The sequence below is a fragment of the Plecotus auritus genome, assembly GCF_963455305.1.
Source record: "Plecotus auritus genome assembly, chromosome: 3".
Lineage (NCBI taxonomy): Eukaryota > Metazoa > Chordata > Mammalia > Chiroptera > Vespertilionidae > Plecotus > Plecotus auritus.
This window is the reverse complement of record NC_137772.1, coordinates 46114918-46131046: the sequence shown is the minus strand read 5'-3', so window position 1 is coordinate 46131046 and position 16129 is coordinate 46114918. Positions and strand designations below refer to the sequence as shown.

Sequence of the window (16129 nt, the reverse complement as noted above, 5' to 3'; positions counted from 1 at the left end):
TCTTAAAGTAAAACTTTCCAAGAGAATTAGCCTAAGGTGACAGGGAATCAGGAGGCTGAGCTGCTCAGTTGCCCCAAAGAATTCAATTTAACTGGCACAAGCCTCACCCCCCTCGCACACTGCCTTTTCCATGACCCGGTCCTAGGACATTCAGTAGTAGCTGCTGTTTTCTCATTTTGTCTGCCCTCAATAGAAAAGCCAATTCCCAGAAATGAAAGGCCATTAAAGTCCCCTTTCTATGTTTGTGAGTGGGCTCCTCGGTAGGGTTCCTTCCTGTTGCACCTCATCCTTCCTGGAAAGGTTTCTTAGAAAATGTGCCTGGGCTACAGGAAAGGAATCCCTCCCGAGGAACACAGCCTTGAGGAATTTCCCTTCCAAAGACTTCAATTAACTCTCTGAGTGGCTCCTGGCGGAGATTACCAAAATCCACTGGAGGGACTGATTTTCTCTTTCTAACTTTAGTCTTAAGGAAAAGCTTGGACTACATTATATTCTAAATGGGGAGAGGAAAGGAGATTGAGTTTGCCTGAGAGAACAATAAAGCCACCTTTTTTATTTATTTATTTATTTTTGGCTATTAATACAGGATACACTGAAGACTTGTATGGGGTTTTCCCAAAAACAAAATAATTTGGTAAATTTGCATATAGACTGTAAAAGAGAAAGTTCAAAGCATAAGTCTGAGTTACCTCATAGACTGAAAGAACAAAACAGCTTACACTGAACAGCCTTATGCTAAAGGCGCGCCCACCTGGTGCTGGGGAACCAACAGCAACAATGAGTAATCTATTTCAATAGCAAGACTTATACTTGGGACGCCCAGTCTGCCTGTCCAAGGACAGATGCTCTCCTCCTAAGCAAAGCACTCTGAAGGGTTCATGGGGATTGGGGCTCCACATCTGACGAGTTTTAGGGATTTTCCTGAATTCAATTAAAAAAATGAGGAGGCAGGTCTATAATGAGGTCGACTAGAGGCGATCAGAATCCTTGGTAAATTCAATCCAATAGAGGACAAGCTACAATACAGAGCAGCTCTGATCCATGGCAACCAGTGGCACCAACTCCAACAAAAACTTCTAGGGGGCATGTGGGTGTTTTAGCTGCTTGGGCTACCATAATAAAGTGCTACAGTTGGGGGCGCTTAAACAACAGAAATCTATTCTCACAATTCCAGTTCCACAGGCTAGAAGTGTGAGATCAAGGGCCAGGCCTGGAGAGGGAAGTTGCCAGGAGGAGCTGTCTTGAGCAGCTTCAGCCACATTGCTCTGGCAGATGTAGTAACATCACCTTACAATTTTCAAAGGGCTTCCACCAACAGTGACCGGGTTCTTGACATGAATTATACTTCTCTTTGCCGCTTTCTTTTTTCTTAATTTCTGTGGGACAGTTACTAACAGGTCACTTCTCCATTCCTCAGAGATGGATGTTACACATTGCACTATTTCCTCATCAAGCCCTGCCGACTTGCCCTGCCTGCTTGGTTCTAAGTGGGGGAGGAAAATAAGTGTATAGAACTTTATTCATTTTTTTACACTTAAAATGTAATTTTTGGAATACACCATGAGTAGGTTTAATCTTCCCAACTTGTAGAAGAGGATACTGAAGCCCAGAGGGGTTAAGCGTCTCGCCTGTGGTCATAACTAACAAGTGCAAGATCATGGACTAGGACCTGGATCTTCTGGCTCCAGTCTGATGCTCTCTCCATAATACCCAGCTTGCTCCTATCTAGAGGTGTCAGCATTCCAAATTAGAAAAGGGGCTACTAAAAGGGTCCAGGGATGAGTATCCCCATGATCCCTGCACAAAGCAAGCCCCCTTCCTCCCCAATCACTTGCCAAGTCCCCACAGGGATGAATAGCCCCACTGTGCCAGCTGGTCTCATGCTTTGAGAGGAACCTGAACAGACTAAAGCAGTAACTTAAAATTACTGAATACGCCTAATAAGTGCAAGGTGCTCAGCTAGGTGCTGAGAGATGAAGATGTAAAAGACAATGGTTTCTGCCTTCAAAGAGCTAGCAACTTATTTTTAGAAGTCATATGAATAAAGACTTAACACTTGATCATTTAAAACAAAAACATAATAAAGGAGTGAATTTTGCAGTAATCCCCACTGTACCCATTTGCAGAGGGCCGAATATGTAGCAGTCACTTATAGGTACTATGCCAGGTTAACATCCATTAAGAATGCATTATCTGTTTTACAGATAAACAAACTGTGTTGCTCAATGAATACTCAAAATTCGTATAAATGCCACTTTCAAATTCTGTGACAATGAGACCCCTCCAGGCCCACCCTAAAGTTCTAAGCCACAGATAAATCTCCCTTTTGCCAATTTAAAACAGGACAGACACCTTTCACACCATCAAAAAAGATAAGGGAGGAAGGAGAGGAAGGGGAGGGAGGGGGGAAGGGTGTACACTGCCTTGCTGAAGAATCCTTCAACAGGAGACATTCAAAGAAGTAGCCAATTGGGTTTATGACATAATCTGTCACATCTTGGCCAATAAAACACACTAATGAAAGTCTGCAAATAAAAGCAGTTTATTAGGTGAGCAATTTTATATTCACGAGCTTTTAATTGACAAGTGTGAGATTTCCACTCAATTACCCTCATAAACTCAATGAATCTAGGCATCCTTGCCTGACCAGGATAAGGACATAAAACAGTGACATGGAGGCTGAAGCTCATGCTCTGTAATTTGTTAGACCTGACTCAATCCAGAGGTCCACTATGTCCTACCTGGGTAAAATGAGGACAATGCCAGCTGCCACAAGAGGTTACCACAGAATCCAAGGACCGAGTATCTTTAAGATATCTGCACAGGACAAGCCCCCTTCCTTCCCAATGTGCTTATCCTTTGAGAGGAATCAGAAAAGGGGTGGGGATAAGGACAGTTCAGAACCTTGGCCAGAAAAATGGAAATATGTACAGCACAGAAATGTGTTTGATTTTTATTCAGTGGTTCTTAAGTCTTCATTGTACATCGCATAGGAAACCTTTTAAAAATACTGATGCCAGCCCTAGCTGGTTTGGCTCAGTGGATAGAGCATTAGCCTGTGGACTGAATGGTCCTGGGTTCAATTACAGTTAAGGGCACATGCCTGGGTTGTGGGCTCCATCCCCAGTAGGGGGCGTGCAGGAGACAGCTGATCAGATTCTCTCTCATCATTGATGTTTCTGTCTCTCCCTCTCCCTTCCTCTCTGAAATCAATAAAAATATGTTTTTAAAAGTAAAATAAATACTGATGCCAGTACTCTACTCCCAGAGACAATTCAACTGGTGTATGAAGGAACCAGGTGCTCGAATTTTATGGCAGCCCAAGTAAAATTCAATCATAGTGAAGGTTGAGAAACTTCTGTGTATTAACTAATTAGAACTTAAGAAAAAATAGAGCTAACAAGCTTAATAGAAATCATACCCACCAATTGTTTGAAGAAGGCAATTTGTGAGTATACTTATGAAAGATGGCACCAAGAGCCAGCTCGTATTCATTAAGAGGCAATTATGTCTAACCAACAGGGGGGTAAGGGCATGAGGGGAGAGGGGTTTGGGGGGGTTGTAATTGGGGGATAAGGACACATATGTAATACCTTAATCAATAAAGAAACTAAAAAAAAAAAAAAAAAAAAAAAAAAAAAGGAGGAAATCATGCCAAACTGACCTCAATTTATTTTGTAGAGTTTCAGAATGACTGCCCAACAGATACAACACCTCTGGACTCCCATAAGACAGAGGGCACAACCTCTCCCAACACCTGTAGACAAATTGATCTACTGCCCACTGTGTTCATTAGCAGATCAGCCACAACTTAGAAGATAGCTCCAGGACCTGCCCTTTCTAGTGGTCAGACTACAAAAGCACTCAAATAACTTTCAATAGGCAACAATAAGATGCTAAACTTTGACATCAACAAAATGAACTTAAATAGGGATAAAAGAGTAGTTTGGGGATACACCCCACAGACAGTGAGGTCAGTTGACTGTGTGTCCAAATATCTCCACTGTATGCACTGCTGCTGATGCCCACATTTTATCTCCAGCCCAGACTTCTTCCCTGCCGATTCATGATCAATTGCCTACTCAACCTCTCCACTTGAACGTGTAGCAGGCATCTCAAACTCAATGTGGTCAAAACCAAATTCCTGGACTTCTCCAACCTGTTCCTCCTACAGGCTTCAGCATCTCATCTAACAGTGACTCCATCCTTCCCTGGGTTTGCTCAGGCCAAACCCATGGAGACAACTTTGAATCTTTTCTCAAGTCCCACACTCTGTCTAGCACCAAAGATGCTCAGCTTCACCTTCAAATAAGCTCTTCCCTATATCCTACTACTACCACTACCCTCCTACCATCCTGGTCAAAGCCATTATCATCAGTTGCCTGAACTACTGTGAAATCTGCCAGTCTCCCTGCATCTATGTGCTCATGATTTTCCTTACTTTAGTCCAGCCTCAATACAGCTACCAGATTGATCTTACTAAATCCTTAGCAGACTATGTTACATCTCTTCTGAAAAGTGGTCCCACTTGGCCAACAAGGTCCTCAAAATCTCTTCTTGCATTGGCCATTCCCCCACCTCCTTGCTCACCTTCTCTGTGAAGCTCTTGCTGGCCACGCTGCCTAAAACTGCCATCTCCCTTCCCAGTACATACACTCACTCCTAACCCCTTTCCCTGATTTATTTCTTCTCCTTATAACTCATAACTGACATACTACAATTTATTTATTAATTTTATTTAGTGTTTCTTTTCATATATTTTTATTGATTTCAGAGAGGAAGAGAGGGAGAAAGATAGAAACATCAATGAGAATCACTGGTCAGCTGCTTCCCGCATGCCCCCTACTGGGGATCTAGCCAAAACCTGGGCATGTGCCTTGCTTGGGAATCAAACCATGACCTCCTGGTTCATGGGTCAACACTCAACCATTGAGCCACACCGGCCAGGCTTGTTCAGTGTCTCTCTCACTAGAACAGTGGTCACCAACCTTTCGAACCTCCGCGGACCACCGGCTGGCGACCACTGCACTAGAATTTAAGTCCCATGAAGAGAGGGACTGAATGGGTTAAGGCTGCCTGTCACTACTTGAGCCAATTAAGCAGAGACAGGGTTGAATCATTTACTCTCATTTTATTTTCCAGTATTGCCCGCAATATGGGAAAGCAGCATGTCATCCACAAAAATCTCTCTGCAACCCCCCTGCCCCCATTAAGCCAGCTGCTTATATGGGTAGGATAAAGATTACCTGGGGAGCCCTGGCTGGTTTAGCTCAGTAGATAGTGTCAGCCTGGGGACTGAAGGGTCCCAGGTTCGATTTCTGTCAAGGGCACGTACCTTGGTTGCAGATTCCTCCTGCATGTACCTTGATTGCAGGAGGCAACCAATCAATGTTTCTCACATAGATGTTTCTCTCTGTCTCTCCCTCTCCTACTCACTCTAAAAAATTAATGGAAAAATATCCTTGAGTAAGGATCAACTAAAAAATAAATAAATAAAGCTTTAAAAAAGAAAGAAAGATTACATGGGGAAATAGACAAAAGGAATAAGAATGGGTATGCAAAATGGGTACTACAAGCACGGGGAAGTAGGCAATGTGGACTAGGGCGGGACTCCATTGTTTGAGCAACCAGATTGCTAATCTTTCCATGATAATAGGCAATTCTCAATGAGAGTGGACCTCATTCAAAGTTGACTCCCAGGTCCCAGGGGCACACAACTCCCAGCCAGGTTAGAATGTAATAAGAACAAAACAATCAATGTTAACAGAGCACGATTACTATTTCTTATAATATAGCTAGTCCCCAGTATTCTACTTCTGCCCCTAACATGATGGCCCTGAAAAGGCAGAATGGTTACAAGATCTGCCTCACCTCATCAGAAAGGTCCAAGTGTGTGAGGAATGATGGAAGATGATGCTCGGAAAGCAAATTCTGCAGGATCCTAAAAGCCGCTTAGAGATTTACTCTTGAGTGTAACCAGAAGTTTTTTTTTTTGGTTTTTTTTTGTGTTTTTTTTTAAAATATATTTTTATTGATTTTTTACAGAGAGGAAGGAAGAGGGATAGAGAGTTAGAAACATCGATGATAGAGAAACATCGATCAGCTGCCTCTTGCACACCTCCTACTGGGGATGTGCCCGCAACCAAGTTACGTGCCCTTGACCAGAATCGAACCTGGGACCTTTCAGTCCACAGGCTGATGCTCTATCCACTGAGCCAAACCGGTTTTGGCTGTAACCAGAAGTTTTTAAGCAGGAGGATGGCACGGACTTTTAAGAGAAAGGCTGGTAGCAGTAAGACCCACTGAAAGGAAGGGAAGCCAAGAGTGTAAGCTGAGGTGGGAGCAGGGGCATGTTTGAAGTTGAATCAATAGGATTTGATGTCAACAGATGAGGGTGAAGAAGAACTGACAGGTTCACATCTTAAGAACTGGGTGGATAGCGCTGCTAAAATCCCACAAGGCAATTCGGAAGGCAGCATAATGAAACACAGGAAAGCATTCTTCAGATGCATGCATATGCAAAGAGCATATCCATTCACTGACATGACTTTTAAATGTCTCCTGGATAAAAGTCAGCATATTCACTTTTTTGTTCGGTCAACCAGCATTTACACTGCTGGCTTCCATGTGTGCCAAGGATATGCGTGGAATCCCAGCAGGACCTTGTGACTGCCTAAGAATGTGGCTCCTGACAAGTTGCCCAGCCTCTCTAGACCTGGATTTCCTCATTTATGAAGTAAGAATTTCACAAGATGCCTGCCTCATAGGATTGCTTGAGGATTCAATGAGACAATAAATGTAAAACAGTGAGGAAAATTCTGAGCCCAGAGGAAGCATTCAAAAGATGTTAATGATTATCAGCATTGTTATCTAAATAGATCCACCTCTGAGGACTACCTGCCAGCCTAAGTGCCCTCAAGTGACTTAAAACACAGATTCCACACATCCCACCCAGACCTGCCACAACCAGGATGATCTGGGGGGAGGATGGAAACAGGTCTGCGCCTACATTATTAGTAGCATATCAGAGAATACTGCTGAAGTAGATAAACATGAGTTTTAATATCTGAAGAAATTATTAAGCTTAACCTCAGCTGACTACCCAGAGATACTATACCGGTTTGGTTCCAAACCACTATGATAGTGAGCCATAATCTTTTTTGTTGACAGAGGATCTTGTCTTCAATTTATTTAAAAAAAACAACATCTGTGAAGTGCAATAAAGGGAAGTGCAAAACAAAACAAAACAAACAAAAAAAACAGGGTACACCTGTACAGATAAAGAGAGCTCATAAGGATTAATCTTTAAATGGATCTACCACTTATCTTCCCGTCTTCAGATATCCCCTGGCCATATGAGGCCTTAACTCTGGGCTGGAGTTGCATTTATGATCACTTCTATTCTTCCAATTTTAAGGCTCAGAGATCATTTGCATGTAGCCACACAGAATTTGCAGCACTGAAGATAAGACCTGAGTCCAACCTGTTCAAAAGCCCAGACTTTCCCACTGCCTCTACTGGCATCTACCTCTATGCTATTCATCAACACAAAAACACAAAATATCTGCAGGGGCTTAGCGCTCACATGAAGAGGAAATGCACAAAAGCATCCTCCTGGTAAGAGGGACACAGTTCCCAGGTCCCATTGAAAAGTGGCAGGTGTGACTTGGGATGAAGGCTCACGCTGTACAAGGAGGCCCTGTGCTCCACACCCCACAGAGCAGGTGTCCCCTAGGAGATACACAGGAGAAAGAGGAGGTCCTGGTAGGGGTCAGAAAGGCAAATTATCTACTTGACACAACTGAATGGACACTAGTTCACACCTCCCAGACAGACCAGATGCAGGAATATAAAGACACACACACAAAAAAAATCAAGAATAAACCACAGGCCCTCGCTGGTTTGGCCAGTGGATAGAGCATTGGTCCATTGACCTATGAACCAGGAGGTGGTCACAGTTTGATTCCCAGTCAGGGCACATGCAGGCTCAACCCCAGTAGGGATTATGCAGGAGGCAGCTAATCAATGATTCTCTCTCATCATTGATGTTCCTCTCTTTTTCTCCCTCTCCCTTCCTCTCTGAAATCAATAAAAACATATTTAATTTAAAAAAAGAATAACCTATAGGAGATACCTATAAAATTTGTTACGTTGTTTATTTCACTGCAGGGACTTAGTAGTAAATTTCAATACACCTTTGGGATGTTCTACCTCTTGTTTGCCAAAGCTCATCAAATTAAACCTCACGAAAGAGGAACAGGCTAAGGCCGGAGAAAGAGCCCTGGCAAGCTCCCCCAGCCTCCACCTACCTTTGGATTTCCAACTGTTAACAAAGAGCAAGAGGTATTCCGAAAATGGTGCAAAAATCCTAGTTTAAAATTAAACATTTCCATGCATTCACAATCAATATATAGAGGGCTGAATACAGCCAACCTCTCTAAGCCACCCTAGCACTCAGCCATTTGCATTTCTCCCTCATGTCATCAGCTTTCTCTGAGAAGAGTCTCCAGAGAGTGTGTCCTGACGCCAGTGGCAGTCTCCACAGCAGCATTCGCTTTCCTGAGCCAGCTTCAGGGGAGGAAGCATTTAACCACTCTGGTTTGCCCGAGGCATCTGGCCCAAGCCCTCCTAAACCCCCATTTCTGGGAACAGGTCCTTCATTGCTACTCCCCAACCTGCTGACCTCTGGGATTAGGGTGGACAGAAAAATACAGAGCACACACACACTCACGCACAGGTTGCCCAGTAGGGGAGAGGGCTATCACCAGGGAGTCTCAGGGGAATGGGCAATACATTCTAGTGCCCAGCTGGACACAATTCACAAGCTTTGCCACTTATTTCCAATAATGGGGAAGAGGAAGAATTATTCAATAAACCATGATGGGAAAATGAGCTGTGTGGGGAGTAGGGGGGGGGCTATCTCATATCAAACAGTAAAAGAAGTTCCAGGTGCCTTTATTGTTAGAAATGACACAAGAAAGCTAAAATGGTCATGGAGATTTAGATGGTGCTGAGATTTTTTAAGAAGAACATTACAAAAGCTCAGTTTAATGAACAATGTATAAGTTTTAAGATATCTGAACTAAATTAAGAGACAAATGAAAATCTGAAAAATATTGTAAGCCCTATTACAAATAAATTCACATTAAAACCAGTGTTTTTAACCTTTCTACTTAGAAAAATAATTTGTGTACTCAAAGTTGACAATGAGTGGTTTAAGCACATAAACCACTATTAAGAGGGCAAATTGGTCAAATCCTGTTAGAAAACAATTTTGCTTTCCACCAGTTGCTCTACTTTTAGAAATATAGAAAAAAGTAAAGATGCATGAAAAATATGAACGTGGAAGTACATTACATCATCATACACAGAAACAAACTGTGTTCAACAGAATTGAAAGACTGCATAAACTATAACCATGAAATAGCTTATTTTGAAGATTAATGCCATAAAGAAATGTTAACCATAGGAATTAAGGGATCAGGATCAAAACCAGTTTTATAGAAAAGGTGTGTGCACCCTCGGGTGTGCTTAAAGAGGTTAAAGAGAAGGCTTAAGAGACCGCCAAAACATCAGCACCTGTAACTTGGCTAATAGAACTAAGTCATCCTTTTCCTTTCTTCTTTTTCTATAGTTTGGAATTTCTTTTTGTTTGTTTGTTTGTTTGTTTGTTTGTTTGATGTTACCTTCTAGTAGGTTTTTTGGAATTTCTTGCAGAAATAGAAAAACATACATTCTTTTTAAGAAATCCACAACAATTGCCAAAACCAGTTTGGCTCAGTGGATAGAGCGTCGGCCTGTGGACTGAAGGGTCCCAGGTTCGATTCCGGTCAAGGGTATGTACCTTGGTTGCGGGCACATCCCCAGTACGGGGTGTGCAGGAGGCAGCTGATTGATGTTTCTCTCTCATCGATGTTTCTAGCTCTCTATCCCTCTCCCTTCCTCTCTGTGAAAAATCAATAAAATATATTTTTTTAAAAAATCCACAACAATTACCAACAGCCAATAATGTACAATTCCTCTTAGACCCCCAAGTCCAAATGTGCTGTGGAAACACCAAAACCCTGGTAAGGTCATCTGTACAAAAGTCAGTGAGCTAGTTATTGGTATCGTTAAGATAAGTAGCTACAAGTTTACAAGTTTAGAAAGCAGATGAAATTTGAGAAGTTGAAAAATTGGTTGTTGTTCTCTTCAAGGTGGGCCTTGTCTCCAGGCAGCACTTCCTCCTGGCTGGGCTCAATTCAGCTGTCAGGCCTGCAGCCAGAGGGGTACACAAGAAAATCACTAAGGTGCCCCAGACGTTTAAAACTCCTCAAACTGCAGAAGGTAAATAAATACAGGATAGCAACTCTGATCAACAACTGACTTCACAAACACCTGCCTTTTTTTAAACTATAATACTGGAATGACAATGGAGGAGTGGCTTAAAACAGAGAGTCAGTCTCAATTTTCCATGAGAATTACCTGGGGTGCTAGTTTAAACCCTACCGCCGCGCCGCCGCCTCCCCCCCCCCCCCCCCCCCCCCGCCACCAAGTTTCCAATTGTACAGAATTGCTGTGGAATGGGTGCTGGAGAACTTGCATTTCTAACAAAGCTCCCTGGTGATGTGGATGAGGCAGATGTGGATGCCATACTTGGAGAGCAGTTGCCCTAAAGAAAGGTAATAGATGTTTCCTGCGGCCCGACCACCTCACAACTCCAGTCTATAAGAACAGCAGTGTGTTTAGAATGCCTTCTCCACGGATTTAAGAACAAGTGTCCCAACAGAAGCAGCTCAGCACAGCAGTTTGGAACACAGACCAGGACACCAGGCTGCCTGGTTTGGGATGCTACTCCACCACTTACTAGCTATGTGATCCTGGGCAACTCACTCAACCTCTCTGGTTCAGTGCCTTCAGGAGGAAAATAGATAATTGCTCCTTCCTCTCCAGCAGGGAAACCAGAAATGAATGCCTACTCAAGTCATTCAAGAGAACTCCTCACCTTCCCATTTCCATGTACAAACATTTCCAAAATCCACAAATAGGAAGTGCTTCCAGAGTGCCTTGCCCTGCCTGAAGTTAAGGAGATGTTTGCTTCCTTCGTCATAATTTATAATAAGCAGACATATCCTTCTTCCCCTTTCATTTAGGGAAGGGCACGGAACAGCCAAGGTCTGTTCCACACATGCTGAATACACGGCAATCAACGCCAGTGCAGGAGGATCCCCTAGGAATCTCTTAGAATGTGTGGGAAAGATGAAAGGAGGGTTAGGGTCGAGAAACAAAAGATCTAACAATCAACCAAATGTGATTCAAGTCCAAGGGTTCAGGCCCACCTAGTTCCTAGTGCCAGCTCCTAGAGGTAAAACTGAAGAGCTTCACCTCTGTGGACAAACTTTCACCTGTGTGTGTCCACCCAGCTCAAGGACCCCTTCAGTGGTTTTAGGACCATAGGACTCCCGGGAAGAATCCACTACCTGCATCAAGACCCTTAATTGCTTCCCTAGAGGCTAGAGATCCCTATAAAACCTTTCCCCGTAGTAGACCTCAAAGGTGGAAGTGGATATATTCGCAATTGGAAAGGGGCTGGTCAAGGACGTACTCCAGTCATGGCTATGTACGTCTCGGGCAAAAGAAAACCGTGTTCAAGTGTCTCCATTCTTTAAATAAATAATAAAGCGTTGTTAACCCACACGAAATTTGCCACAACTAAGTACTAGGACACGCAGTGTGAAACATACATGAAGAGAGAGGGAAGGAGACAGGCACGGTCCCGGACACAGAGGGAGCCTGTGGAGTTGGAACTCGGCTGTCACGTAAGGAATATCGGAAGAGGTGGGGTCACTCTTGGGAGATGGCAATGGTCCAGGGCACTAATGTGGCTTTGGTTGAAGTGAGATCAAGCACGCTGTTCATAAGCTGCTTGCTTAGAAAGAAAGAAAGGGTGTAGCTTTAGTTCAGAAGTGCAAATCCCTGAGCCTCAGGGGGGAAGCCGGCTAAGGTTGGCGGGTTGGGGAGATCCAGTCTGTTCTCCCGCGGGTCAACCTCCTTCTCCTCCTCCTCCTCCTCCCAGCCGAGCGGCACGGCAGGGAGACCCAGCGGCCCCACCATCAGGACTCCGGGTCCCCCTCCGGGGCCTGCTCGCGCTCGCCCCGCTCGCCGGGGTGCCGGCGGGAAGCCCCGTCCGCAGCCAGAAGCGCCGGTGGAAAGCGCTCCCTGGTTCAGGCCCGTTCCCCACCGCCAAAGGCAGGCGCACGCGGCGGCAGGATGACAAGCTCGGGCGAGGGCGCTCACCAGAAGAACACGCGCGAGCAGAGGTTGGCGTTCTGCAGCGGGTTGGGCTTCACCTCCGTGTACACCGGCAACATCTTGCCAGACGCGCGGCCGCGAGCCGGGGTGGCGCTGCTCCGGCGGCGATGTGTCCCCGCTGCTCCTGGAGACGCCGGCGGGGATGCTAGAGCTCTAGCCGCCTCGCCGGTCCGCTCGGCTGGAGGAGCAAAATCACCCGCTTCCGGGAGGAGAGCCCAGTGGCCCGCCCCGTCCCCGCCTCCAGCGCCCAGGCCGCGTAGCCGCCGCTGCTGCTGCAGTCGCCAACGTCCCCGCCAGGAGCCGGGCGAGTCGGAGCCGCGAGGCGACGGGGTCCACAGGAGGAGCCGGAGGCCGGGCCGACGCTGCCGGGGGCCACGCGCTGATGCGAAGCGAGGCCGGGGCGCTGTTGGATGGCGATGGTGGGGGGACCACGGGCCCTGTGCCCCAGTACCAGAGGCCCACGTGCTCACACCTGGTCGCAAACTTTACGTAGTTTGTGCTCCGACCTAAGGCACCAGCTAAGTAGATTAGGGAGGCGCCGGCTCTGCCCGCCCCCGCGGCTCAGAAACGCCCCCTCGGCTGCGGTTTCGGAAGACCTGCAGAAAGCTGCCAGATGGCTAGCCGGACGCCTTCTAAGCTCGCTGCCCTCTTTGGGACCAAACAAGGGTGCTGTGGGAGGTCCTCCAACCTGAGAGCGAATATTTGACCTGGACCACAGATTATCTTTGTAGAGCCGCAACACCTAAACAAAGGTAACAACATTAGAACTCAGAATTTGGAAGATGAAAGCATGCTGCCATCTCACGTGTTGCATTATGCTGAGGACCTCTGTGAGCTTTTTGCTGCCCTCTTAGATTGGGAAAGGAATATGGGGAGAGAGAGATTGCATTGCGATTGAAAAGGGGGTCACATGCTAACCTGACAAGCTCAAGGAAGGCCTGTGTGGTGGCCTTGCAACCTCAGAGACATAAAGTAACCACAAAGAATGGTCTGAAATTAAAATTATTTTAATTAAAAAGCAGTCTATGGTGGGTAGTCATGTCCTAGGCCAGTATCTTCCCTGACAAAGATCAACTTGTCTTAACTAAGCCTATTGTCTTTTTGCATCTACAATAACATACCTTTGGAATGTCAAGGTAACTTCACCTTTCTCCCCCTCCCCTCACCCCTGACCCTCTCAGGGCACAATCAATGCACCAGGGCAGAGACCACAAATTCCCTCATTGCTATTGTTACCCTGTTAATTGTTGACTGTTAACTAATCTGTACCCACCTATGTAAAAGAAGCTTGTATCTGTCATTTTACTTTTTTTTATTTATTTTTATTGATTTCAGAGAGGAAAGGAAAGGGAGAGATAGAAACATCAATGATGAGAATCATTGATCAGCTGCCTCCTGCACACCCCACACTGGGGATTGAGCCCGCAACCCGGGCATGTACCCTGACTGGTAATCAAACTGTGACTTCCTGATTCATAGGTCAAGACTCAACCACTGAACCACCCCAGCTTGACTCATTTTACTTTTTATCCAATCCCAGAGGTTTCCTCCACTAATCTATTGCCAATGGATTTCATGTAAACCACTTAAGTCTCTTCTTTTGATTGTGATGTATAAAACAATGTGCAAAACTGCCATTCTCTGAAGCACTATCTCCCAGCAACTATCTACAGCAGTGGTAGGCAAACTCATTAGTCAACAGAGCAAAATATCAACAGTACAACGATTGAAATTTCTTTTGAGAGCCAAATTTTTTTTTTATAAGTTCTTTCTCTTTTTTTTTTTTTTTAAATATATATTTTATTGATATTTTACAGAGAGGAAGGGAGAGGGATAGAGAGCCAGAAACATCGATGAGAGAGAAACACCGATCAGCTGCCTCCTGCACACCTCCCACCGGGGATGTGTCCGCAACCAAGGCACATGCCCCCGACCGAAATCGAACCTGGGACCCTTCAGTCCGCAGGCCGACGCACTATCCACTGAGCCAAACCGGTTTCGGCAAGAGAGCCAAATTTTTTAAACTTAAACTTCTTCTAACGCCACTTCTTCAAAATAGACTTGCCCAGGCCGTGGTATTTTGTGGAAGAGCCACACTCAAGTGGCCAAAGAGCCACATGTGGCTCGCCAGCCGCAGTTTGCTGACCACTGGCTACAGTTTGACTCAAATAAAATCACAAAAATTCTGTACAAGGTTCAAATGTTTAAGTTAATAGCATTATGATTTCTTTCACCCTGTTCTCAGAACCTAGTGAAGAGTAAAGTGGTACATGCTTTTCTGAACACCAGTCATGTGCACTTCTGGGGTCCTTACCTCACTTTTTTTTTTTTTTTAATATGTTTTTACTAGAGGCCCAGTGCATGACATTTGTGCACTGGAGGGGAGTCCCTCAGCCCAGCCTGAACCCTCTCACAGTCTGGGACCCCTGTGGGGAGCGGGCCTAAGCCGGCAGGCGGACATCTCCTAAGGGGTTCTTAGTGCTGCAGCTTCTGGCTGAGCAGCACTCCCCCTGTGGGAACCCACTGACCACCAGAGGGCAGCTCCTGCATTGAGCATCTGCCCTCTGGTGGTAAGGGCACATCATAGCGACCAGCTGTTCCACCATTCGGTCAATTTGCATATTAGCCTTTTATTATATAGGATTGATTTCAGAGAGGAAGGGAGAGGGAGAGAGAAATAGAAACATCAATGATGAGAGAGAATCATTGATTGGCTGTATCCTGCACGTCCTTCACTGAGGATCGAGCTCACAACCCTGGCATATGCCCTTGACCGGAATCAAACTCAGGACTCTTCAGTCTGCAGGCTGATGCTCTATCCACTAAGCCAAACCAGCTAGAGCCTTACTTCACTTTTAACTGTGATAATGCCTGAATCAAGAAGGTATTATCCCTATTTTACAGATGAAAAAGATGAGGTTCAAGGACAAAACTTGTCCAAGATCTGTCCTGGCCAGTTTGGCTCAGTGGATACAGCGTTGACTTGCGGACTGAAGGGCCCTGGGTTCAATTCCAGTCGAGGACACCTGCCTGGGTTTCAGGCTCATCTTCAGTATCTCCAGTGTGAGGCATGCAAGAGGCAGCTGATCAATGATTCTCTCTCATCATTGATGTTGCTATCTCTCCCCCTCTCCCTTCCTCTCTAAAATCAATATATATATATATATTTTTTTTTTAATTTTTTTTTAAACGTGTCCAAGGTCTTAGAGTCAGTAAATGATGAAACCCGTTTGAGACTCAGCTCCACAGACCAGCATGGTCTGGATAGTTGGTGTAGGCAATAGGCCTCTGTGATCCATCTCCCACATAGTCAACTTTTTTTTTTTTTTTTTGGCCACATGATAGAATGATTTATTAGAACAAATTCCATGACAAATCATATAAAATAACCATCTTCTAAAAGACACCCACAGACCACCTGAGGACAAACCCGGAGGAGCCTCCACGGAGCCGGACAAATAAGTTACTGAGCCCAGGTCAGGGCTGGAGGGGAACGCGTCTATGAATAAAAAAAGCGACCCCGGGGTGGGTGCGCGTGGGGAGGGCCTCGTGGCCGGGATCCGTGGTCACCGCGTATGTCCCGGTGGCTTTGGGCGAGGCGTGGGGCATGCAGGGTGGGACCATGACTCGCACCTCCTCCGAGGGACTCCGCAGGCTCTGGGGGAGAGGGGCGGGGGGGCACCAGGCAGGGACCCCACTGCCACTCACACACGTAAACATCAGGAGGGGCACAGGCCATCCCCCGGCGCCCCGTGTAAACAGCCACGACCGCTGTGGCACAGGTTACTGAATTTCCCCAGGGCACACAGAATGGAGGGAGGAGGGAGGAGGATATAAG

The 16129-nt window shown here is 45.6% G+C and overlaps 1 protein-coding gene across 1 annotated transcript in view; it reads right to left on the bottom strand.

Annotated features, from left to right (window-relative positions):
- Window positions 1–12459, bottom strand: part of ABCC4 (ATP binding cassette subfamily C member 4 (PEL blood group)) — a 236179-nt gene extending 223720 nt beyond the window's left edge. The window contains exon 1 of the mRNA XM_080659153.1: window positions 12277–12459. Within this exon, the coding sequence (XP_080515279.1) occupies window positions 12277–12350 (74 nt within the window). The 5' untranslated portion in view covers window positions 12351–12459. The remainder of the gene's footprint in view (window positions 1–12276) is intronic.
- Window positions 12460–16129: the final 3670 nt, after the last annotated feature.